At 50.5% G+C, this 26,463-nt stretch overlaps 1 protein-coding gene across 1 annotated transcript; it reads left to right on the plus strand.

The window, feature by feature from the left end:
* The first annotated feature begins 1,137 nt into the window (after positions 1 to 1,137).
* akirin2 (akirin 2) lies at positions 1,138 to 25,868 on the plus strand. Its single transcript, XM_068026612.1, has 5 exons — positions 1,138 to 1,681; positions 15,941 to 16,084; positions 21,115 to 21,267; positions 23,171 to 23,242; positions 24,395 to 25,868. Exons 1-5 carry the CDS (start codon positions 1,504 to 1,506, stop codon positions 24,403 to 24,405), a joined length of 558 nt encoding a protein of 185 aa, XP_067882713.1. The 5' UTR covers positions 1,138 to 1,503; the 3' UTR covers positions 24,406 to 25,868.
* Positions 25,869 to 26,463: the final 595 nt, after the last annotated feature.

The following is a 26,463-nucleotide window of genomic DNA, read 5'->3' on the forward strand; positions in this document are numbered from 1 at the left end:
AGTTCATCCCGGTGTCTTATCCTGCACCATGTTACGTTTGTCCATCATCCCTGTGCTCACTCATTTACCTCAGCTCCGGGCACCCCAATGCCTCAAATTTTAAATTCTTAATCATGTTTATTTCCGTCCCAATTCTGCAACCTCCTCCTGTGTTAACCTCCCGACCTGCCTGTTGCTTTGACACTTCTGCATTTTCCCTCCCTTTGCCCCACCGTTGGTGTTTGTGTCTTCTTCTGCCTACACCACATGCTCTGGACTCCCTTCCCTAAATTCATATGCTTCTCTTCCTTTAAGATCTGTCTTAAAACTCACTTCTTTGACCAAGCTCCTAAAATCTGCTTTGTGGACATGGCATTTTTCTTTTGCTCCTGCCTCTGTGAAGCTGAGCTATTAAAGTTGTTAATTAACATTTAAATTTTGATTTATATTTAAAATTTAGTAACGGGGGAGGGAGTAGATATTAACCACTCCATCTTCTCCTAAAAAAGTGTCTTAAATGTTTTGACATTTAGCAAATACCAGAGATCTATAAACTCTCTCACTTGACTTTCATGGTACTTACAGTATTTATAGGTCAAAATGGTATATATACCAATCTAAAAATAAAGAAATTTCCATATGTTTATATATTAAACTTGTTTTTTATTCATTAGAGTATAGAAAAGCTCACCCGCCCCTCCCCACGTTAAGGTTATAAGCTCTTGCTTTGAAAAGGGTGAAGCCATACTTTCCCTTTTACTTGAGTTGTTAAAGAAAAACTAATTTGCAATTTAATTTAATCCAGGAAGGAAAGCACAATTTCAGAATTTCTGCAGCATATAATAGAAGAACAGAAAAATTCAAGAACACTTCCTTATTTTTTAAAGATACTTGTGGGATTTCCTGGTGGGCTACACCAATTACTGCTGTAAGAACTCTCATTGATCACTGGACAAATCTTGTTACTGCTTGAATTTACCAATGAGGGATTTAAATACAACAGCTGGGTGGTGCTCCTGCCGTGGTGCACCCTGGGCTTTGTAGTTCCCTTCCCCATCTCCAGGCCGTTGTGTGGGGGGTTTTAGGACTACAAGTCCCCGGAGGCGGCGCGGCCGGTCCTGGCCAGGGCTGGGCGGGGTCACGCCTGCGCGTTGCGGCGGCGTCCGGGGCCAGAGTGAGGCTGGCGTTGTTTGTTGTGGCCTGGGCCGCCATCACGGTGCGAGGCCGGAGAGAGACAGGGAGGCTGAGGCCAGGGGGGGGGGAAAAAAAAAACCATCCGTCCGCATCGGCTCCGCTGCTGGGTGACAGAGCCTCGGCTGGTGTTGCACGATTACTGTGGCGAGTGGCGCTTTCATTCCGGGAGGATATTGGAGCGAAGCACTTTCCGGGCGAGGGTAAAAAAACCAACCGGCTTTTTAGTGGTAACCGAACCGCCAGCGCCAGTCGGAGCGTCAGCGTGAAGAGAAGCCCCGGTGCCTGCAGTCGCTCTTCCTCCTTTTTTCCTGACTACCCCCGACCGACACCATGGCCTGCGGAGCCACTCTCAAAAGGACTATCGATTTCGACCCTCTGCTGAGCCCCTCGTCTCAGTCTCCGAAGAGGAGGCGCTGCACCCCGCTCAGCTCAGCGGCCGGCTCCCCGCAGAAATACCTGAAAATGGAGCCGTCTCCCTTCCGGGAAGTGACCCCCCGCCTTACCACAGGTCAGTTAGTGCCCGGGGGGAGGTGGAAGGGGAAGGTAGCCGAGGCTGGGGGCTGGCGGCTGGGCGCTGTCTAACTGAGGGCGGTGCCTGGAGCCCGCTCAGATCTCCGGGTTACAGGCTGGGCGTGTGTCCCACAACTCGCATTTATGCCCACCTCTTCCATCTCTCCACCCCTCTCTTTCCCCCACTCCTCCCCCCTCTTCCCTCACCCAGATCTCCCCCATCCCACCCAGATCTTTCCCTCCCCCCAGATCTCCCCCATCCCACCCAGATCTTTCCCTCCCCCCACGTTCCCCCATCCCACCCAGATCTCTTCCCCCCCCCCCCACGTTCCCCCATCCCACCCAGATCTCTCCCCGCCCCCCCCACGATCCCCCATCCCACCCAGATCTCTCCCCGCCCCCCCCCCACGATCCCCCTCCCACCCAGATCTCCACCCCCCCCATGTTCCCCCATCCCACCCAGATCTCTCCCCGCCCCCCCCCACGTTCCCCCATCCCACCCAGATCTCTCCCCGCCCCCCCCCCACGTTCCCCTATCCCACCCAGATCTCTCCCCGCCCCCCCCACACGATCCCCCCATCCCAACCAGATCTCCCCCCCCCCCCCCACGTTCCCCCATCCCACCCAGATCTCTTCCCCCCCCCCCCACGTTCCCCCATCCCACCCAGATCTCTCCCCCCCCCCCCATGTTCCCCCATCCCACCCAGATTCCCCCCCCCACGTTTCCCCATCCCAACCAGATCTCCCCACATTTACCCATCCCAACCAGATCCCGCCACAATCCCCCATCCCAACCAGATCCCGCCACAATCCCCCATCCCACCCAGATCCCCCCACAATCCCCCATCCCACCCAGATCCCCCCACAATCCCTCATCCCACCTAGATCCCCCCACAATCCCTCATCCCATCCAGATCCCCCTACATTTCCCCATCCCACCCAGATCCCCCCATATTTCCACATCCCACCCAGATCTCCACATCCCACCCAGATCTCCACATCCCACCCAGATCTCCACATCCCACCCAGATCTCCACATCCCACCCAGATCTCCACATCCCACCCAGATCTCCACATCCCACCCAGATCTCCACATCCCACCCAGATCTCCACATCCCACCCAGATCTCCACATCCCACCCAGATCTCCACATCCCACCCAGATCTCCACATCCCACCCAGATCTCCACATCCCACCCAGATCTCCACATCCCACCCAGATCTCCACATCCCACCCAGATCTCCACATCCCACCCAGATCTCCACATCCCACCCAGATCTCCACATCCCACCCAGATCTCCACATCCCACCCAGATCTCCACATCCCACCCAGATCTCCACATCCCACCCAGATCTCCACATCCCACCCAGATCTCCACATCCCACCCAGATCTCCACATCCCACCCAGATCTCCACATCCCACCCAGATCTCCACATCCCACCCAGATCTCCACATCCCACCCAGATCTCCACATCCCACCCAGATCTCCACATCCCACCCAGATCTCCACATCCCACCCAGATCTCCACATCCCACCCAGATCTCCACATCCCACCCAGATCTCCACATCCCACCCAGATCTCCACATCCCACCCAGATCTCCACATCCCACCCAGATCTCCACATCCCACCCAGATCTCCACATCCCACCCAGATCTCCACATCCCACCCAGATCTCCACATCCCACCCAGATCTCCACATCCCACCCAGATCTCCACATCCCACCCAGATCTCCACATCCCACCCAGATCTCCACATCCCACCCAGATCTCCACATCCCACCCAGATCTCCACATCCCACCCAGATCTCCACATCCCACCCAGATCTCCACATCCCACCCAGATCTCCACATCCCACCCAGATCTCCACATCCCACCCAGATCTCCACATCCCACCCAGATCTCCACATCCCACCCAGATCTCCACATCCCACCCAGATCTCCACATCCCACCCAGATCTCCACATCCCACCCAGATCTCCACATCCCACCCAGATCTCCACATCCCACCCAGATCTCCACATCCCACCCAGATCTCCACATCCCACCCAGATCTCCACATCCCACCCAGATCTCCACATCCCACCCAGATCTCCACATCCCACCCAGATCTCCACATCCCACCCAGATCTCCACATCCCACCCAGATCTCCACATCCCACCCAGATCTCCACATCCCACCCAGATCTCCACATCCCACCCAGATCTCCACATCCCACCCAGATCTCCACATCCCACCCAGATCTCCACATCCCACCCAGATCTCCACATCCCACCCAGATCTCCACATCCCACCCAGATCTCCACATCCCACCCAGATCTCCACATCCCACCCAGATCTCCACATCCCACCCAGATCTCCACATCCCACCCAGATCTCCACATCCCACCCAGATCTCCACATCCCACCCAGATCTCCACATCCCACCCAGATCTCCACATCCCACCCAGATCTCCACATCCCACCCAGATCTCCACATCCCACCCAGATCTCCACATCCCACCCAGATCTCCACATCCCACCCAGATCTCCACATCCCACCCAGATCTCCACATCCCACCCAGATCTCCACATCCCACCCAGATCTCCACATTCCCCATCTCCCCCCACCTTCTCTCCCCCCACCTTCTCTCCCCCCACCTTCTCTCCCCCCACCTTCTCTCCCCCCACCTTCTCTCCCCCCACCTTCTCTCCCCCCACCTTCTCTCCCCCCACCTTCTCTCCCCCCACCTTCTCTCCCCCCACCTTCTCTCCCCCCACCTTCTCTCCCCCCACCTTCTCTCCCCCCACCTTCTCTCCCCCCACCTTCTCTCCCCCCCCCTTCTCTCCCCCCCCCTTCTCTCCCCCCCCCTTCTCTCCCCCCCCCTTCTCTCCCCCCCCCTTCTCTCCCCCCCCTCTTCTCTCCCCCCCCTTTCTCTCCCCCCCCTTTCTCTCCCCCCCCTTTCTCTCCCCCCCCCTTTCTCTCCCCCCCCTTTCTCTCCCCCCCCTTTCTCTCCCCCCCCTTTCTCTCCCCCCCCTTTCTCTCCCCCCCCTTTCTCTCCCCCCCCTTTCTCTCCCCCCCCTTTCTCTCCCCCCCCTTTCTCTCCCCCCCCTTTCTCTCCCCCCCCTTTCTCTCCCCCCCCTTTCTCTCCCCCCCCTTTCTCTCCCCCCCCGTTTCTCTCCCCCCCCTTTCTCTCCCCCCCCCTTTCTCTCCCCCCCCCTTTCTCTCCCCCCCCCTTTCTCTCCCCCCCCCTTTCTCTCCCCCCCCTTTCTCTCCCCCCCCTTTCTCTCCCCCCCCTTTCTCTCCCCCCCCTTTCTCTCCCCCCCCTTTCTCTCCCCCCCCCTTTCTCTCCCCCCCCCTTTCTCTCCCCCCCCCTTTCTCTCCCCCCCCCTTTCTCTCCCCCCCCTTTCTCTCCCCCCCCTTTCTCTCCCCCCCCTTTCTCTCCCCCCCCTTTCTCTCCCCCCCCTTTCTCTCCCCCCCCTTTCTCTCCCCCCCCCTTTCTCTCCCCCCCCCTTCTCTCCCCCCCCCCTTCTCTCCCCCCCCCCTTCTCTCCCCCCCCCCTTCTCTCCCCCCCCCCTTCTCTCCCCCCCCCCTTCTCTCCCCCCCCCCTTCTCTCCCCCCCCCCTTCTCTCCCCCCCCCCTTCTCTCCCCCCCCCCTTCTCTCCCCCCCCCCTTCTCTCCCCCCCCCCTTCTCTCCCCCCCCCCTTCTCTCCCCCCCCCCCTTCTCTCCCCCCCCCCTTCTCTCCCCCCCCCCCCTTCTCTCCCCCCCCCCCTTCTCTCCCCCCCCCCTTCTCTCCCCCCCCCCCTTCTCTCCCCCCCCCCTTCTCTCCCCCCCCCTTCTCTCCCCCCCCCCTTCTCTCCCCCCCCCCCTTCTCTCCCCCCCCCCCTTCTCTCCCCCCCCCCCTTCTCTCCCCCCCCCCTTCTCTCCCCCCCCCCCTTCTCTCCCCCCCCCCCTTCTCTCCCCCCCCCCCTTCTCTCCCCCCCCCCTTCTCTCCCCCCCCCTTCTCTCCCCCCCCCCTTCTCTCCCCCCCCTTCTCTCCCCCCCCCTTCTCTCCCCCCCCTTCTCTCCCCCCCCCCTTCTCTCCCCCCCCCTTCTCTCCCCCCCCCTTCTCTCCTCCCCCCCTTCTCTCCTCCCCCCCTTCTCTCCTCCCCCCCTTCTCTCCCCCCCCCTTCTCTCCCCCCCCCTTCTCTCCCCCCCCCCTTCTCTCCCCCCCCCTTCTCTCTCCCCCCCCCTTCTCTCTCCCCCCCCCTTCTCTCTCCCCCCCCCTTTTCTCTCCCCCCCCCCTTCTCTCCCCCCCCCCTTCTCTCCCCCCCCCCTTCTCTCCCCCCCCCCTTCTCTCCCCCCCCCCCTTCTCTCCCCCCCCCCCCTTCTCTCCCCCCCCCCCTTCTCTCCCCCCCCCCCTTCTCTCCCCCCCCCCTTCTCTCCCCCCCCCCCCTTCTCTCCCCCCCCCCTTCTCTCCCCCCCCCCCTTCTCTCCCCCCCCCCCTTCTCTCCCCCCCCCCTTCTCTCCCCCCCCCTTCTCTCCCCCCCCCCTTCTCTCCCCCCCCCCTTCTCTCCCCCCCCCCTTCTCTCCCCCCCCCCTTCTCTCCCCCCCCCCTTCTCTCCCCCCCCCTTCTCTCCCCCCCCCTTCTCTCCCCCCCCTTCTCTCCCCCCCCCTTCTCTCCCCCCCCCTTCTCTCCCCCCCCCTTCTCTCCCCCCCCCTTCTCTCCCCCCCCCTTCTCTCCTCCCCCCCTTCTCTCCTCCCCCCCTTCTCTCCTCCCCCCCTTCTCTCCCCCCCCATCCCCCCTTCTCTCCCCCCCCATCCCCCCTTCTCTCCCCCCCCATCCCCCCTTCTCTCCCCCCCCATCCCCCCTTCTCTCCCCCCCCATCCCCCCTTCTCTCCCCCCCCATCCCCCCTTCTCTCCCCCCCCATCCCCCCTTCTCTCCCCCCCCATCCCCCCTTCTCTCCCCCCCCATCCCCCCTTCTCTCCCCCCCCATCCCCCCTTCTCTCCCCCCCCATCCCCCCTTCTCTCCCCCCCCATCCCCCCTTCTCGCCCCCCCCATCCCCCCTTCTCGCCCCCCCCATCCCCCCTTCTCGCCCCCCCCATCCCCCCTTCTCGCCCCCCCCATCCCCCCTTCTCGCCCCCCCATCCCCCCTTCTCGCCCCCCCCATCCCCCCTTCTCGCCCCCCCCATCCCCCCTTCTCGCCCCCCCCATCCCCCCTTCTCGCCCCCCATCCCCCCTTCTCGCCCCCCATCCCCCCCTTCTCCCCCCCCATCCCCCCCTTCTCCCCCCCCCATCCCCCCCTTCTCCCCCCCCATCCCCCCCTTCTCCCCCCCCATCCCCCCCTTCTCCCCCCCCCCTTCTCCCCCCCCCCTTCTCCCCCCCCTTCTCCCCCCCCCTTCTCCCCCCCCCCCTTCTCCCCCCCCCCTTCTCCCCCCCCCCCTTCTCTCCCCCCCCCCCTTCTCTCCCCCCCCCCTTCTCCCCCCCCCCCTTCTCCCCCCCCCCCTTCTCCCCCCCCCCCCTTCTCCCCCCCCCCCTTCTCCCCCCCCCCTTCTCCCCCCCCCCCTTCTCTCCCCCCCCCCTTCTCTCCCCCCCCTTCTCTCCCCCCCCTTCTCTCCCCCCCCTTCTCTCCCCCCCCCTTCTCTCCCCCCCCCCTTCTCTCCCCCCCCCTTCTCTCCCCCCCCCCTTCTCTCCCCCCCCCTTCTCTCCCCCCCCCTTCTCTCCCCCCCCCTTCTCTCCCCCCCCCTTCTCTCCCCCCCCCTTCTCTCCCCCCCCCTTCTCTCCCCCCCCTTCTCTCCCCCCCCCTTCTCTCCTCCCCCCCTTCTCTCCTCCCCCCCTTCTCTCCTCCCCCCCTTCTCTCCCCCCCCATCCCCCCTTCTCTCCCCCCCCATCCCCCCTTCTCTCCCCCCCCATCCCCCCTTCTCTCCCCCCCCATCCCCCCTTCTCTCCCCCCCCATCCCCCCTTCTCTCCCCCCCCATCCCCCCTTCTCTCCCCCCCCATCCCCCCTTCTCTCCCCCCCCATCCCCCCTTCTCTCCCCCCCCATCCCCCCTTCTCTCCCCCCCCATCCCCCCTTCTCTCCCCCCCCATCCCCCCTTCTCTCCCCCCCCATCCCCCCTTCTCTCCCCCCCCATCCCCCCTTCTCGCCCCCCCCATCCCCCCTTCTCGCCCCCCCCATCCCCCCTTCTCGCCCCCCCCATCCCCCCTTCTCGCCCCCCCCATCCCCCCTTCTCGCCCCCCCCATCCCCCCTTCTCGCCCCCCCCATCCCCCCTTCTCGCCCCCCCCATCCCCCCTTCTCGCCCCCCCCATCCCCCCTTCTCGCCCCCCCCATCCCCCCTTCTCGCCCCCCCCATCCCCCCTTCTCGCCCCCCCCATCCCCCCTTCTCGCCCCCCCCATCCCCCCTTCTCGCCCCCCCCATCCCCCCTTCTCGCCCCCCCCATCCCCCCTTCTCGCCCCCCCCATCCCCCCTTCTCGCCCCCCCCATCCCCCCCTTCTCGCCCCCCATCCCCCCTTCTCGCCCCCCATCCCCCCCTTCTCGCCCCCCATCCCCCCCTTCTCCCCCCCCATCCCCCCCTTCTCCCCCCCCATCCCCCCCTTCTCCCCCCCCATCCCCCCCTTCTCCCCCCCCATCCCCCCCTTCTCCCCCCCCATCCCCCCCTTCTCCCCCCCCATCCCCCCCTTCTCCCCCCCCATCCCCCCCTTCTCCCCCCCCCCTTCTCCCCCCCCCTTCTCCCCCCCCCTTCTCCCCCCCCCCCCCTTCTCTTCCCCCCCCCTTCTCCCCCCCCCCTTCTCCCCCCCCCCCTTCTCCCCCCCCCCCTTCTCCCCCCCCCCCTTCTCCCCCCCCCCCCTTCTCCCCCCCCCCTTCTCCCCCCCCCCCTTCTCCCCCCCCCCTTCTCCCCCCCCCCCTTCTCCCCCCCCCCCTTCTCCCCCCCCCCTTCTCCCCCCCCCCCCTTCTCCCCCCCCCCCCCCTTCTCCCCCCCCCCCCTTCTCCCCCCCCCCCCCTTCTCCCCCCCCCCCCTTCTCCCCCCCCCCCCCCTTCTCCCCCCCCCCCCTTCTCCCCCCCCCCCCTTCTCCCCCCCCCCCCTTCTCCCCCCCCCCCTTTCTCCCCCCCCCCCTTCTCCCCCCCCCTTCTCCCCCCCCCCCTTCTCCCCCCCCCCCCTTCTCCCCCCCCCCTTCTCCCCCCCCCCCCCCTTCTCTCCCCCCCCCCCTTCTCTCCCCCCCCCCCTTCTCCCCCCCCCCTTCTCCCCCCCCCCCTTCTCCCCCCCCCCCTTCTCCCCCCCCCCCCCCTTCTCCCCCCCCCCCTTCTCCCCCCCCCCCTTCTCCCCCCCCCCCCCTTCTCCCCCCCCCCCCCTTCTCCCCCCCCCCCTTCTCCCCCCCCCCCCCTTCTCCCCCCCCCCCCTTCTCCCCCCCCCCCCCCCTTCTCCCCCCCCCCCCCTTTCTCCCCCCCCCCCTTCTCCCCCCCCCCCTTCTCCCCCCCCCCCTTCTCCCCCCCCCCCCCTTCTCCCCCCCCCCCCCCTTCTCCCCCCCCCCCCCCCTTCTCCCCCCCCCCCTTCTCCCCCCCCCCCTTCTCCCCCCCCCCCTTCTCCCCCCCCCCCTTCTCCCCCCCCCCCCTTCTCCCCCCCCCCCCTTCTCCCCCCCCCCCCCTTCTCTCCCCCCCCCCCCCCCTTCTCCCCCCCCCCCTTCTCCCCCCCCCCCCTTCTCCCCCCCCCCCCTTCTCCCCCCCCCCCCTTCTCCCCCCCCCCCTTCTCCCCCCCCCCCTTCTCTCCCCCCCCCCTTCTCTCCCCCCCCCCTTCTCTCCCCCCCCCCCTTCTCTCCCCCCCCCCCTTCTCTCCCCCCCCCCCTTCTCTCCCCCCCCCCCTTCTCTCCCCCCCCCCCTTCTCTCCCCCCCCCCCTTCTCTCCCCCCCCCCCCTTCTCCCCCCCCCCCTTCTCCCCCCCCCCCCTTCTCCCCCCCCCCCTTCTCCCCCCCCCCCCCTTCTCCCCCCCCCCCCTTCTCCCCCCCCCCCCTTCTCCCCCCCCCCCCTTCTCCCCCCCCCCCCTTCTCCCCCCCCCCCCCTTCTCCCCCCCCCCCCCTTCTCCCCCCCCCCCCCTTCTCCCCCCCCCCCCCTTCTCCCCCCCCCCCCCCTTCTCCCCCCCCCCCCCTTCTCCCCCCCCCCCCCTTCTCCCCCCCCCCCTTCTCCTCCCCCCCCCCCTTCTCCCCCCCCCCCCCCTTCTCTCCCCCCCCCCCTTCTCCCCCCCCCCGTTCTCCCCCCCCCCCCCCTTCTCCCCCCCCCCTTCTCCCCCCCCCCCCTTCTCCCCCCCCCCCCTTCTCCCCCCCCCCCCCTTCTCCCCCCCCCCCCTTCTCCCCCCCCCCCCTTCTCCCCCCCCCCCCCTTCTCCCCCCCCCCCCTTCTCCCCCCCCCCCCTTCTCCCCCCCCCCCCCTTCTCCTCCCCCCCCCCCTTCTCCTCCCCCCCCCCCTTCTCCTCCCCCCCCCCTTCTCCTCCCCCCCCCCCCTTCTCCCCCCCCCCCCCCTTCTCCCCCCCCCCCTTCTCCCCCCCCCCCTTCTCCCCCCCCCCCCTTCTCCCCCCCCCCCTTCTCCCCCCCCCCCTTCTCCCCCCCCCCCTTCTCCCCCCCCCCCTTCTCCCCCCCCCCCTTCTCCCCCCCCCCCTTCTCCCCCCCCCCCTTCTCCCCCCCCCCTTCTCCCCCCCCCCCTTCTCCCCCCCCCCTTCTCCCCCCCCCTTCTCCCCCCCCCCTTCTCCCCCCCCCCCCCGCATCCCCCCTTCTCCCCCCCCCCCCCCAGCATCCCCCCTTCTCCCCCCCCCCCCCCCCCCCGCATCCCCCCTTCTCCCCTTTCTCCCCCCACCCAATGGTCTGCCCAGTGATTTACATCTATTGATCTGTGCATGAGATTAGGGGAGGGGCAATCGCTTTTTCAAAGCGAGGTGAACTGTCAAGATTTCTGACAGCCTATAAATACGTCTCCCTATTTGACCTGGAGACTGTTGTACAAATGCTTTTAGTCTGTTTCTCATTGATGTGAGAATCTTTTTGTTGCCTCAATGTACACTTTAAATCCTGCTTTCCCTAACTTCGTGACCCTATAACCCAGAAGGGAAATGATGTATGGCCTGTTTTGAAAGTGTTTGCTTTGTTTAAGGCTGTATTGCATATCTTGAGTAGGATACAGAATATTTAATCATATGCTATGTAAAACCAGATCCATTTTGTACAAGATCAAAACTTGTTACTTTCCAAAAAAGAGTGTACTCTATTTGTCTGAATCCACAGATAAGACTACGTTCTGCCTATGTGGTAAGAGAGATTATTGCGGTAAAGCTCTTGAGTGAACCATATGTTTTCTTTTCTGTGCAACATTTTTGTTAACCATCACACTGTTGAATCCTGATGTGAATTGGCTTGTTTGGGCATTTTGATTTCAGTGTTAAAGCTGTTCAGAATATGTAAATTCAGTTCTAATATCCACTTTTGTTAATTTGTAGCTCAATATTTATTTTACAAGAAAAGGATAGGAGTAATTGTGGTATAATGTGTTTTTTTTAAGAAGTTAAGGTTTGACTGTGTAAGCTGGTTAGTTTCACCTTTCTGGTTAGACCTGAGATTGCAGAGGAAAACTGGGTGGGAAGATTCTATGCAATAGTGAAAGTGAAACCTAGACCTTTAGTTCTATAGTTATTATATAAATATAACACAAATTTCTACACAATGAGATAAAGTGAGATGTTGGTTTTGAGGAATGAAATGGAGAATCATGTTGGTTATCTTGTTATCAAGCACTCCTAGAACAGATGTAGGCCAGATGCTCCCTTTATTCTCCTGTGATGTGCCTTAGACTCAGAAGGGGCCCTACTTCTATTGCATCAGATTGAATATGTTTATTTACTAAACTGGCCACAATGATCTCTCAATTAAACTTCTTAAATTGTCCTGCATTAGCACGAAGAACTAGGTTATGATTACCCAAACCCATTAGTCCATAGACTGTCATTGATTTGAGCTAAGCTGGTGCCAAGTTCAGGACACAGGTGAAGGCTAATAGACTGTAGAACTCCATCCCGAGTATAACAAATGGTTGGCATCCTTCCATCTATAGAAGAAACACAGCAGCAAGCAGTCCATTTCGGTGGGGTGTCTTCTCTTGGTGCACCTTTGCTGAAGGCTGTGAAGGCCAACCCTCGAGACAACAGCTGCACCTGAATCTCTTAAGAGATGCTGAGTTGTTTTCGGTGTTGGCGCCTGTTGTCAAGCTGCTGTAGCCACTGGTCATTGTGGTAGTGCATGCCAGTCCACAGGATGTGTTGCCATTTGCCTCTTTTGCCAGCTAGGGTCTCCCAAGTGTGATAGTCGATGTTTAGGGCCTTCATGTCACGCTTGCAAGCATCCTTGAAGCAGAGCTTTGAGCACCCCACTGGTCATCTGGCCCCAGCTACCTCACCATACAGAAGATCCTTGGGTTTATGACCGACTTCCATCCTGTGGACATGTCGGATCCATTGAAGGTGCCTTTGTTTGATCCGTGCCAACATGCTTGGGAACTCTGACTTTGAGAGAACTGCTGCATTTGTCATTTATGTCCTGCTGGGATATACCATAATGTGTTGCGCACAGCTAAGATGGAAATTATGTGGTTTATTACAGCAACTCATCTGAGAATTTTGCAATTCACCTATAGTGTTCATTTCATTTACAGGAAACTGCCAGTAACAGCCATGTAGTTTTAAAATGCTGTTCTTAATTTTCAGGGATGTTGCAGTATGTAATTGGGCTAACATTTTTCATCTGTAATTTATTTTTTACTGACAGTTTTTCAGAATGAGTTTAAGATCCCTCATGTAGTAGACCGATAACTTGTTAAAGTCTAAATATGGCATACGTTTGTAATGATTTGCCCTTTTTGCTATGGGGAACCTTTGTGCAGGCAGAAGCTATATCTCTAAATTTTTGTCAGTGATCGGTCAAATTGAGAACAGGGATTTAAGATTTCTCTGCTTCAAGATGATTACTTAGAGTATCAAATTTGCCATAGTTTCACAGTTAAAGGTATTGGAAACTGGGTGTAAGCATTTAATTTCACTGTGTATTTCCAGTTGGGCTCCAATCTGCCCCAGAAGCTTTTGTTTTTAGCAATATTTTTTTTAAAAACTGTCAACACACTGGCCGGAATTTTACGCCACCCCAACGAGCTGGTGGGGGGTGGGGTAAAATGCAGCAGGAGGCCTTCCCGACCCACTCGCACCTCCATCCCGCTTTACGTAGAGCGGGGCTTGAGGGGGGTGAACAGGCTGCCTGCCCCAGACCAATCAAGGCCCTTAAGTTGCCAATTAACGGCCACTTAAAGGCCTTCACCTGCCTCCATGGGGATTTTTTACCCGTGGCAAGTGGACGTCCTAAAGCCGGGAAAGACCGCCCAGTGAAAGCTGGTGGCCTTTCAGCGCCCCGGGGGTGGGCCCTGACAAATGGGCACATGGTGCCTGATTGAGGGCTGCCCCCGCTTCCCCCAACCACAGGACCCAAGACACCTCCATTTCCCCACCCCTAAACGACCACCCTTGCCTGGCAGGGGCCCGACCAATTTCCCCCTGTGAGGCAAACCAAACTTACCTGCGCTCCTGGCTCTGTCATCAGCTGGCCTGCAGTCCCAGCAGTGGCCACCGCTGCCAGTGGCACTGCTGGGACTAAGCTGCCGGCCCGATGATTGGCTAGCAGCTCAGTGAGGTGGGACTTCCTCCCTCAAGCGGGTGGAAGCCCCGCCTCAGAACAGTTAAAGCCTGGGGACCCGTAAAATGCGGGAATGATCCCCAGGCCAGGTGGAAGCGGGTTCGCCACTGACTGTTACGTTGGTGGTCAGCTCCCGTCCATCCGACGTAAAATCCAGCCCACTGAATCTACACAAATCAGCATAATCTATCGTCTGATAGATGATTTGAGTCCTATGAGTGGATTGGTCACTGTCCTGGCTGGGGAAGATGTGAGGTATTTAAAAATGTACCACTTGGCTTGCACATCTTGCCTTATATTGCAAGTGGAGTACAAGTATTAAATGTTGCTAATGCTATACACATGGGGTGTCAAACTTATTTCATCTTTGTACGGTCTTTAACATGTGGTCTGTTTACGTTTTCCATTCCTCTGACATCAAATAGTAGGTGGAATTCAGTTGTATGCACCTTTTTTTAAATTTCCTAAACGCCAGTTAAACATGCCATCTTTCTAATGCTATTGGTTTGTGCTATGGACAACAGATGTCTTTCAGAACCATATCCAAGTGGCCATTCTTCATTTGTGAACTTAAGCAATGCGCGCCAGTAGACCACACCTTAAGGAGAGCGTCATTGACTATAAGCTGACCTTCATTTCACATTCACAACACAACTGCACTTTATGTCTATTTCTGATGCACTAAGGCATTAGTTATCCCGGGCTCATTACTGACCAGAGCACAATTCTTTTTATATATAGACAGTTGATTGGGCTGAGATGTGAACACAATGTAAAATCTGGTCATAGATCTCGCTCTTTTATTCCCATTGCACCAAATGTTTTCATTAAGTCAGCATTTGAATTTAGTACGTTCAAATTTCATGTGCAAAATTTGTAGAAAGATCACTGCTGACTGGTTTGCCTGTCTCAGTACAATACTTAGTGCAAAAAAAGACTGAATATGGTTGTGATTTATAAATATCTATTGCATTCAGTGATAGCAGGAAGGAGACAGCTCTTCATCTGGGCAAGGTTTCCAACTGGAGGATGAGATTGCCAATGCCATTGCACTCCATCTTCCTTGTAAAACTCTGTTCCATCTTTTATATCTTAGGTTATTATTTTGAGTCATTGTTTTTATAAACCACCTTAATCTTGGAAGATTTGACTGGTCAAATTGATCCTTTTTCAACAAAACTATAAATGATGCATATTGTCTGATTTGCACTTACATTAATTTCACAATTAAATTTCTGAATGCTATGCTGCCTATAGCAATTGTCTTTGAAGCAAATTACCTGAACTTTATAGATAAGGCACATTTTATAGGTAATGGGCTCCAAAGTACTGTTTTAAAATTTTTATCTGTTAGATAGCCACTACAGATGTGGTTCTCTATTGCATTGTACCAGTTCTATTGTCGACGGTATCACAAATATTTGTATTTATAGACGATTAAAAGGCAACTAGTGATGCTGTGGATTGGCATCCTAGAGATGCTTTGAAAACTAATTAAAACTTTTTATTGGTAAAATATTCTGAAAGGATAATAGATTGACTCTATTCTATGAAATTCCACGGATAGCAGCTTTGGGGGCCTCCTAGGCAGAGATTTGCATTTTAGTTTTTTATATGGGTAGCCATTATAAAGTGTAATTTTATTTTGGTTACAACACTGCAAATCATAAGTGACTTGCTGTTACTAACTTGTTTAATAAAATCCAGAGTAAACGGTGCCCACTATCTTTAGGGCTGCTTCCTCTGCTTAAAAATCCATTCCAGGATCACTGGTACCATTTCTCTCATTTCTTTCAGCCCACCCAGTTTGCAGATCATTTAAGGACTGATATAAAGTTGTGAACTCTGTGCTTTGAGTAAACTTTATCTCAGAAACAAAGGACAGGTCGTTCATACTTTACAGTCTGTTAAAGGTAACTAATGGCAGAGTTAGATTGAATTCCCAGTAGTTAACTGTAGTGCAGAATCCTGTTATTTAAAAAAACTAATCATTTGAATCAAGAAACTTTGAACTCAGAGTAACTATATTGAATAAAACTGAACACTTTTTTTGTGCTGAAAAAATTGGTATATTTGTACCTAGTCCAGTATGTTCACAAAAATACACGCTCATTATCTCTCCTTATTTTGCCAATAACATAAGTCAATGCTGTTTACTAAAATTGAAGCAGTGGAGCAAACCCATACAAATAGACTGTTGGTGCATTGACACTTGTAAAGTTGTTTTTTTTTTGAGTCGTGACCATTTTAGTTACTTACCAGAATAAGGTGGTCAGCAGAACTCTCGGGAATGTTGCTATATGCTGAATTATTTCCTGATGGCTTCAATTATATTGGCTTAAATTAAGTATACTGCTTATGCAAATATTGTTTTTGTCATGTTACCTTTTTATTTTTTAAACAGATGTTCTGTTTTTAAATGTGTATGTTGTTACTTTTCAATAACTTGATTAGCAGTGAAAACATTTTAAGTCTCAAACCAATGTATTGTTTACTGGCAGAATCTCTAGATTGTTATGCGTCTGATTTTAAAGACGTTCTTTCAGTTGAAAAGTTTTTTTTGTTTTTGTTTCCAGAACAAATTCTGTACAACATAAAACAGGAGTACAAACGCATTCAGAAAAGGAGGCATTTAGAAAGTTTCCTGCACCAAACAGAGGGCAGTTGTTCGAGTGATACACAATCTCATATTCCAATATTAAATGGACCAGCTTTGCAAGGTATGTGCAGCCTTAAGTGTGGATATCCAGATTCCTTGTTAGAATTTGCATTACTGATGGGGTTAACATTTGTCTGCAAAAACTGTTGTGATCTGTATGCTTCAGCAGCAGCTGAGATGTTTATAAAATGATCCCTGGTTTTAAACAAGGAGGTCAGGATACAAGGCACTGTGATTATCCATCACTTACTAATTCACAAATGGGCTTGGTGGAGGCTTAACATATTGCACAGAATTATCCTTGGAATTGGTTCCCTTTGTGCAAGAATTAATGTTTCACAATTTTGTATACATTCAAAGTTACATGGCTGATAGATGTGTATAACATGTTTGTTTTTAGTTCTTGGTTCATTCTGAGCAGAAACTCACGTTTGTTTAAATGCTATCAGATATTTAAGATGAGTTTAGCAACTGACTTCAGGGAAATAGAATATCTGTACAGAAACCACTCATCTGCAACGTGGATCACTTCCATTGTAGTACTCATAAAAGTAGATTTTAACAGTGAACAGAATTACTTTTTTTGTTCTTTCTGCTTAACCTGTGTAATGTAAGATGTGGTAGCTTCTTGTCACTTGGCCTTCTGTTCATGTGGCAGTTTTGAATGATGTTAGGGCAGACTGCCATTGGTAAATGACAAATTGATTATAAATGTATATAGACAACTGCTATTTAGTTCAGGAGAAATTCACAAAGACTACACAAACATTCTTTTCAAACTGATTCAAAGTTACAGTATTGTAATTTAGAATGTGTATGCAAAACAATGTAGGTCAATAATATGCAAGCAGTTATTAATATTTGTGGAAACTATTAATGTGAGTGTGTACAATTTTTGCAGTATACTGAATCGTGTAAAGATATGACTGAAATACCTGAGGTTTTAGTCCCTATAAGCAGCCTGGACTAGATTGCAATATTCTAAGCTACTAAAGGAGATTAGTAAAAATATTGTGGGATTCTGGCCATGTTCCTGAAGGAATTATTGGACAACAGTGAGGTTTCATAAGATTAGAAACAAACATGGCACCTGTACTTGGAACTGACAAATCTGACCCAAGCTACTATGGGCTCATTAGTCTAACATCAATAACATGTTAATTAATGGAAACCATTTTAATGATCAGGCTCCAGCAGTGCCTGTCCACTGATGGCATAAAATGTCTGCATGATTTAGAAGGGACAGAGTGCTTGACGCATCTCCTAGAATTCGAGACTATTGCAATTGTAGTGATGGAGCTCGCTATGATGAATTCTTCTGGACTTTTGACATGTTCCACATGAAAGATATCTAATTCTGTTAGATAAAACCACTGAACTCTAACAAAATAATATGTTTAAAATAGGAAACTCCTTATGCAGTGCAGTGTCAGGAAATTGGAGGAAAGGATATATAGGCGACATGTTTAGGTAGAGGATCTGGATCGGCACAGGCTTGGAGGGCCGAAGGGCCTGTTCCTGTGCTGTAATTTTCTTTGTTCTTTGTTCTTTTGATATTATCTGGAGTAGTGCAGGGGTTAGTGCTTCAATCCTGTTTGCATCACAGTATTGAAAAAAAAATTGTCATATTTGCAGAAAACGTGAATGCAAGTGATAACAAAGAATACAGAATGAGGGGAAATTAAGTTTGAGATACTGGCATGTAAATTGCTACACTTTAGGCAAAGAATGTGAGGTACAAGTGCACAATGAAAGGGAGTAACACAGACATATCTTGGATCCATCAGTTCACCAGCTGAGATCTGGGCAGATACATAGGCCAATGTTCATTATCGAGTGGGAAGCCTGATTGGGGAAGGAGTAGGGGGTAGAGGGTCTATTGGGATGGAAGAGCAGGTAGGTGAGCTCTGGACATAAAATGTAGACTGCCCCCCCCCCCCACCCCCCTGGTAATTTCCGGAGTCCGATGTTTGTTTGAGAGAGAAATCCTGAACTGTTGAAACTGGGATGAGCTTACCTACATAAATTTTTCTTGTCTAAAATAATGGATCTCCTCTGGTGATTCTTGAGTTGGGGAGACAGCCATTTTAAAAATTCTTTCATGGGCTGTGGGCATTGCTGGCAGGCCAGCATTTGTTACCCATCCCTAACTGCCCTTGAACTGAGTGGCTTGCTAGGCCATTTCAGAGGGCAGTTTAGAGTCAACCAAATTGCAGTGGGCCTGGAATCACATGTCGGCCAGACCAAGTAAGGACAACAGATTTCCTTCACTAAGGGACATTAGTGAACCAGATGGGTTTTACAACATTCAATAGTTTCATGGCATCATTACTGAGATTTAGAATTATGGGAACATTATTCCATGTATCATACAATCAATAATATATTAGAAATCTTAAAAGCTGCATGCCTATTCTGTCTACAAAACCCTTACTACTTGTAGTAGGTATTCCTGTATCCACCTCTATTATGGAACTACTTACGTGATTATGACTTCAGTTTCACTTTTTTTCTGTCTTCTTAGTTCTTAGCCTATATTGGCTTCTTCTGTGCTCCAACTCAACTACTTCCCAAATTGCCATCAATTTTGCTCTTCAGCTATCAATAATATAAAATCAAAATATTCCATATAAAATTTAAGGGAAGAATGTATGACTCTAAAATGGAGACTGAATTATGCTTGGATCAGTTATCCTTGCCTTCTAACCTCATTTCACCATAAAATATAAAATAGCTAATCTTGTCAGTGTATATGGAATTTAAAATTTATCTCCCATTTTCTTTTCATATCCTCCTTTTGTCTTTGTTTCATGCACCCACAGTCTCATTGTTTTGTTTCTCTTGTCACTTCTCATAACTTTGTCTCTTACATGTATTTCTTTACTGATTGCGTGCCATAGAGCTCAGAAAAAGTAAGCAGCAAGGTGAGATGCATACATTGTGTTGGATGCAATGTTCCCTCTAATTTTTTTTGAGTGCGCGGCTGCACACCTAATTTAAAGGGGCCAGCCTGTGCACAGGGACTTTCAGGTTGCTGCGCAGCTTAGTGGGAACGTTGGTTGGATGTGGTGATTATTGGGGTCAAGTATGGAGATGTTATCAGAGAAGTTCTGCAAGAGGAGGAGAGATTGGAATAGAGTTGGGGATGGGTCTGGCTTGAAGCTGCAACTATGAGAAAGTATTGGGTTGGCATGTGAGGGGAGTGGGTGAAGCAGGCCTGGCCTGGGAGAGAATAATTAGGTTTGACCTGGAAGTGATTGCGGGATGTGAACTCAGGCACTTGGATATTTTTTCTTTTTAATGTTCTGGGGCCTAAAGGGAAGGGAGCACATCAGGGGGTGGCTTTGAATTGGGGAGGAGTGTGGTGTAGGGAGGAGAAAGTAGAATAATGGGGCCTGGAATAACTTGGAGAATATGGTTAGAAGTAGTCCATAGTACAGTTATGGGCTTCAAATATACACTGGTGTCCACCAGCTCTGGAAACATACTGGGAACAGTGATACCATGCTAGAGTATGGCAAAGTTTTGGGGGACTGGAAGAGAGTCATTGCAGATAAGGTACCAAAGAGGCATTGTCATTTGCGGTACTGAAGGAGGCCATTCGGCCCATCGCATCCATGCCAGCTCTCGGCGGAGCTACACAGTCATAATTCAAGAGTGAACAGTGCCTTTTAATGGGGAGGGCAGGTTGAACATATGGATGGCACACAAAAATGAAGATCTCTCAGTGGTCCAAAACTAGCTCCATGAAAGCAGCAAAAGTGAAGTCCTGGGATCTTGGAGCAAAATGTATTGGATGGATTTCTATCAGGGTTTGGGCAATTTTAATAGGTTTAAATATTGCAAAAATTGCCCCTAGTGTAGGTAGGTGGTAGGGAAATATAGGGACAGGTGGGGATGTGGTAGGAATATAGGATTAGTATAAATGGGTGGTTGATGTTCGGCACAGACTCGGTGGGCTGAAGGGCCTGTTTCAGTGCTGTATCTCTAAATAAAAAATAAATATTTTTTTATAAATTGTACTTTTTAGGGATGTTAGCTTGCTGAGGAAACCTGACCAGCCAGAAATCAGAATTTGTTTGTGGTGGTTTTTAATTCCTGTTAACAGGAATTTTTAAAAAAAGGAGCCATTTCTTGTGCTAGTTTGTGATTGGTATTTTTTATATAGGTAGCTAGCATATGTGCAATGTTATGTTGCACATGGACTTCTTCACACCACAGCTTGCTGGTCCCCAGACATTTAACTTTGCCTTGCTTCATGTTTCTCTTCCCTGTTTTCTGTTTACAATCATTGTTTTGCCTGATCACAGCCATCCCCATGTAACCCAGAATGTTGTTTTGTGTCTGCTTGTGTGTACTTTTGGTATACAAGTATTTTTTCTGTACAAAAATTAATCGTGCAATTCAAATTAATTGATTTTACTTAATGTGAAAGCTATTGCTGGTGCTGATCAGGAATTCTGTCAAGATGTGGAAGTATCAAATTAGAAATTTATCGATATCTGGTATGTATTGTATACGTTTGCAATGATTTTTCTTTTTCTTTTTTGTAATTTATCTTGCTGCTGCTGATTTACTGTTTTGTGATGAGGTTGGTAGTGCTGTTGAGACCGACAGTATTGACAGCTGTATCAGCTCTTGTTTCTTCCCTTGTCCATTACTGACGAGTTGAGCGGAGTGCACCCGCTGTGACTGGATGCCATTTCCATGACAGTATGGTGGACTGATGGCCATGAGCCTCTAGGGCCATGTGACTGTTTCCACGGCAGACCCAGATGTCATTCAGTGATGTTCTGCAGCAGCTATAGGCATTTATTTTTGGTGAACCCCTTGAAACCTTCTTGCAGACCCTGGGTTGAGAAGTGTTAATTAAGGATAATATGTATAGTGTGCTACATGTTAATCCCAAGTGAACAGGAGCAATGTAAAATAATGATGGATGCAAAAAGGAGTTCTGGGGAAATGTTCCACCTGAAATGTTCACTGTCATCCTCTTTTAGATGCTGACTGATTTTTTTATGTACATTTCCAGCTTTTTTAAAATTAAAAAGTTAGAATAACCAGTCTTGTATTTCTTTTTTAAAACCCTAGGCACTTCATCTGGATCATTGTCACCACAGTCAAAGAAAGACCAGCCACTGTTCACTTTGAGGCAAGTTGGAATAATATGTGAACGCCTGATTAAAGAGCGAGAAGAGAAAGTCCGTGAAGAGTATGAAGAAATACTGGATACAAAGCTGGCAGGTAAACCTGTGGAGACTTCGCATTTTGCTCAGTGGAATCTCAAATAAGGCAGCACAATGGCCAGTACTGAATTAACGCATTTGGAGTGTAGTATTTTCCTTTGCCTCTTACTGAACTCTGCTTTTCCTTTGGGAATGCTGAGATAACATGGCTTATTAGGATAGTTGTTTTAATTTAATGCAGATATTTACACTTGTGACTGGAGCTGTGTAATAAAAAGATTTTTTTTTTATTGCACTCCAGTACCTCAAAAGTAAAAAGAAAAAGACTTGATGATCAATCTCAATATAATCAGTAGTTTCACAAATTTTTTTTTGGCCCAGATCTTGGTGTTTTCCAACTTTTTCATTTGCAGGTAGCATCCAACAAAGTAACATGTAGTTTGGAAATGCTAGTATACTCAGAGACCCAAGTCCTAGCTTCCAAGACCAACTCAGCCATTGAAAGGAAATCAGAGGTGTGGCCAAAAATAATTTTTATTAGCATAAAGTAACAAATATTGTGCCAGTACGTAATAATCTCAAGATCCTTTTGTGGACCCCACTTTGAAACCTCGCAATCAGCGTTGGCTTGTGTTCAACGACAAAACAGAACTGCTTTCAGTAGAAATTAAATGACTCTTGTTCTAGTCTTTGTTCCCAGTGGTGTGGAATCTGTTGCATGGTAGATTTCACAGCATTGCAGCACCATCAAAAATGCTCTGTCCATGGCCAAAAAAAAAGTAGCTGGGGTTGTGGGTGTCGAATATTCAAATTGTACTCTGTCAATGGTAAACCTAGAGGCAGTAGTTAGTGCCTGTTCATTTTAGTTTACAGTCCTGTTGCTAAAGTTGGAATTGTTCTAAGGCTTTGATAGCTTGCCATATATACATTTTGTTTCAATTTGTAGCTATAAATGTATTGAGAATGGTCTTTGCTGTAACTTGTTTCCTTTTTTAAATTGCATAAATGCTGCTGCTGTAACTGGGTTGTACCAAAAATTTGAACCCTCCCATCCCAACTCCCCAAAAGAAGTAGATGTGCTACATCCTGATTTTTTTTTTTTGTTCAAGTTCATAATTATATTTACAGATATGGTAGTTTGGACAAGTAATGGATTAATTAGTCTTGGTAGTGTGAGAAATCATTGCATCACAAGTTCCTTTTTTATTTTCTAATTTTTTCACAAAAACAAGTGATATTTGTGCAGTTTTGGTACCTTGGCTCCACAGCTGATCTGCATTTGGCTTGTGCCATGTGGTTTACTGCATTTTTTTTTGTGGGCTGTGGGTGTTCATATTATGTAGTGGTTCCTGCATCCAGACATGTTGGAAGGTATACATGGGAACGGGGTAGAGAAGAAAGGGAAGTCGTCTGAGTTTACTTGTTGGCTTTTCATGAGTATAGCATTTAGGAGCTGGGGGTGGGAAAAGAGAAGTTAGGTTGCTGGCATGCTTTGGCTCAGCAGTCCTGAGTACATTTTTAAGGCCTTCTGTCAGGCTTGATTGATTGTGCTTTCCTGACTCGACTGGAAAGGGTGATAGAGGCATCTTGGAAGCAGGAGGCACTTGTTTGGTTCCCAAATATTAATTCAACCATCTTTGCTAGAGGATATTTTTGGAGGTGGAAGATATCCAGTCTTTTCATTTGTGTCATCTGTGACTCTGCTAGGGGCAGCATGGAGAGCTGCTGTTTGAGCGCAGGGTGGAATGGGGAAGCATTCCACCACATGTTGTCAGTGCATGCTCATTCTTAATTATGGACAGAACTGCCATGTAGCATTTGAAAGAGTTTCCTTTATACATTAATTTTTTTTCATTTTTTGATCAGAATGGGGGTACCTAGTCTTTCACTGTAGCCTGGGTTAAAAGTCTTTTTTTAAAAATGGATTTCATGAAGTTGATTTGATCTGAATGTTTTTTCAGAACAATATGATACTTTTGTGAAGTTCACGCACGACCAGATTATGCGACGATACGGCGAACAACCTGCAAGCTGTATGTATATAGAACAACTTATATTTTTTTTCAAATGCTGTAATGCTAAATGTGTGTATCTCCATTTTAGGTTTGTATGTGCCCTAACCTTGACTGAGAGGACAAGATCTTCCAGTCTCTAGTCAGCAACAACTAGTTGCCTTGAATGTGGCTTGAGGTGACTCACCTTGCACTTTTCCTCCAGGAAAAGAAAAGATGCATGTCCCTGAAAAGCAAGGCTGAATCTACACTCTGCCACACTGTAGCATTGCATGTTTTATTTGCAATAATATGCCTCGTCAACAGAAAGCTGCTTTTGCAGTTACTGGGAGGAAAAAAGGAAAATCCTAATTTAAAATAGACGGCTTCTTGGCTTTTCAGCGTTCCAGCTACATACGTTCAGAGCAAATCTGATGCTGTTCTTATATTGTAGAATTATAGATGAATCTATACGATAAACTGGAGCTTCTAGTCTTTTGGAATTTGCTGCTTTATATTACAACAGGATGGCGAGCAGAGGTCTGAATGTATTTGAGCTTCTTCACTGCCCAGCCCGCGTATGGTCAGTTTATATTCTGAATCACTTCTTGTAGTCTCTAGTTCCATTTACCCAATCAGATGGCATTGACACTTGTGGCAATGTGAGACACCATATAATAGCACAGTTAAAAAAAATTCATGAGAGCAACTTTAATAAAACCCACATTGCCGGTTTGTATGGGCATGCTACACATCTAGCCAGAATAAAATGGGCAGTATTGGCTCATACAAGCGACTGTTGGTTTGCATTTTACTGTGCCTTCACAGAGAGCCGCCATTTGTCAGGTGGAGAACCTGGTGCTGTAGGCATCAATGCAGCAGCTTGCTGAAGTTCAGTTGCTTTAGCAGCTACAATGTAATTCAAAGGATGTACAGTCAATTTGTTCAAAATCTTGGGAGGGAACTAAATGAGGTGTCCTTGTTTCTGATGATTGAAAAATGGCCTGAGGAAAAGCCAGTCCTTTATGGAGTATTCAGTTATTGTCCATTGGTAGTTGGACATTAAGCTCCAGTTGTTAGCCGTTCCTGTGCAAAAGGCAGACTTCTATCTTTGCAGCAAAACAAAAATACGCTAATTTAAAACTTAGTATCTTAGTGTGGCGTGGAGTTGACATTTTCTTTTCTTATTCACAGATGTGTCATGAATTGTCCCACCTTTCTGCGGAGTGCCCTTTTCCTTTTGAACACTGCAAGTTGGCTGTTTCTGGGACTTATAGCAGTGCCATGTTAACAACCTGTGAGCAAAGGGTGTTTCCAGCTTGTGTCAATGGCAACCACTTTTCTGCAGCATATGTTTATTGGAGTGCTCCCTGATGTGTCATCACCTAATTGGACCTTTGCTACCTGTACTTATATACCAGTGGCTCCCTGTTAAAATTTTGCTGTATTAAAATCTGAAAAGCTTTTTTCTTTAATTTTAATGACTTTAAAGGAGCAATGCTGGTTCCCAGAATTTGCCCTTTGCATATAACTTCAGCATTGTATCTTAAATGTCAGATTTTTAGGAGAATAATCAGTCCAGTATGGTTTTGGTAATGAGCCTTTTTTGCAAACTTTGACTTCTAGCTACCAAAAGGCAGAAGAGGGGAACCATCAATCTACTTTTTTTATTACTATTACCTGTGTAAGTGTTCTTAAATTTTCTCAAGCTGGATTTGTGAAGGCTTTTTGTTGCCTGGTTTTTAGGAACCAATTCATATTGATACAATACTGAGGTTCACTATCTGACCTGCAGGTGAACAAGGTGAAATGTGGCTTCCTTGTTTTAATGTGATTTAGGATTTTCATTCAAACTAATTAGTGAAGCATAATTCAGTCTAGTCATACATGTTCTGAAGAATCCAAACCATTGAACTTGAATGAGTTGCAGCAGCTTGATTTGTTTTCTGACACTCAATAGGGGAGTGCCTGCATTTTGACCTTGTTTCCATTTTGGATATTTACCAATGTTAATAGTAGAAATGTTAAGTCAGAATGTTGCTTTCCAAAAACAGTTTGGATACTAGATGTTTAAATTGCATACAAATTTGACTTTAAAAAAAAACTTGAGATTCTTGATTTCTAATAAGCTTATTACTGTGGTAATTCAAGTGAATTTTGAAAATGACTTGCAAGAAACTAGGTCTGGTTAACCATAAAACTACAGATGTCCAAGAAAAATGATAATGAACAAGCTTCCAAGAGAGCAGCTGTGAAGATGCAGTAACCAGTAGCAATTGTCTTCAGTGACTGCAGGCCTATGATTAAGATGGCTGGAGGGCAAAGGTTTGCAGAGGCTTATTGTGCACTACAACACTTCTGCAGGCAAAAAGTCAGTTTGAATGTTGAATGATGAGATTAATTATCCCTACTGTAGGGTATGAGAGATTGCCTGCATGTAGCTGTGGTCTTGCCTGTCAAATGAAGGGCTCAGAAGGGAGTTTTTTCAAGGAAGAAAGAGGGGATAGGAAGGGGTAAACTGAAGCTTCATAGTAATTTTTTGAGAAATAGTAAATTTTATTTATTCTAGCAGTCTTTCAAAGTTTATTTCTGCATTTTGATGTACCATTGTTTTACTGTTCTTTGTAGTGTAATGGAATTTAGTTGACAAATAAAAAGTTTACATTCAGTTTTAAGGACTACTGTTTAAAATGTTATGTGAAGAGCCTAGTTTAAAAAAAAAGTTTAATCTCCAATGTATTTAAGACTGAACGTTCATCTTTAATACCTTGTGATGCAATGTATTTTGGTTTCTGACTACTGGGATATGACTGACTTGGGACACTATAACTGATGTACACAATTAATGGAGTACTATTGTACTGCTATTTCAGCATTTCTGGTCTGCAAAATTGGCATGCGTGGTTAACTTCTACAGTGGCTAATGCTAAACTCACTGCAAACTGTATGGGAACACAGTTTCCAGAATTATGTTCTAAGTATTAGCTTGGTTCAATGGTAGCACACTCTGCTGAGTCACAAGGCTGTGAATTCAAGTCCCATCCAGGGATTGAGCGCACAGTCCAGGCTGATAGTTTAGTGCAGTTCTGAGGGAGTTCCATTTGAATGTATTGACCTCTATTTGACCACTATAATTGAGGCTATGTTTGTGGACCCAAAGTAAAAGTTGCCTGATTAACCTGCATTGTAATGTGAGATTTTTAATACACTGATGTGAAATTAATATTAACACCTTTCTCATCCTCAAGTTGTCACAGGCAATA

The sequence above is a fragment of the Heterodontus francisci genome, chromosome 3 (genome assembly GCF_036365525.1).
Source record: "Heterodontus francisci isolate sHetFra1 chromosome 3, sHetFra1.hap1, whole genome shotgun sequence".
Classification (NCBI taxonomy): domain Eukaryota; kingdom Metazoa; phylum Chordata; class Chondrichthyes; order Heterodontiformes; family Heterodontidae; genus Heterodontus; species Heterodontus francisci.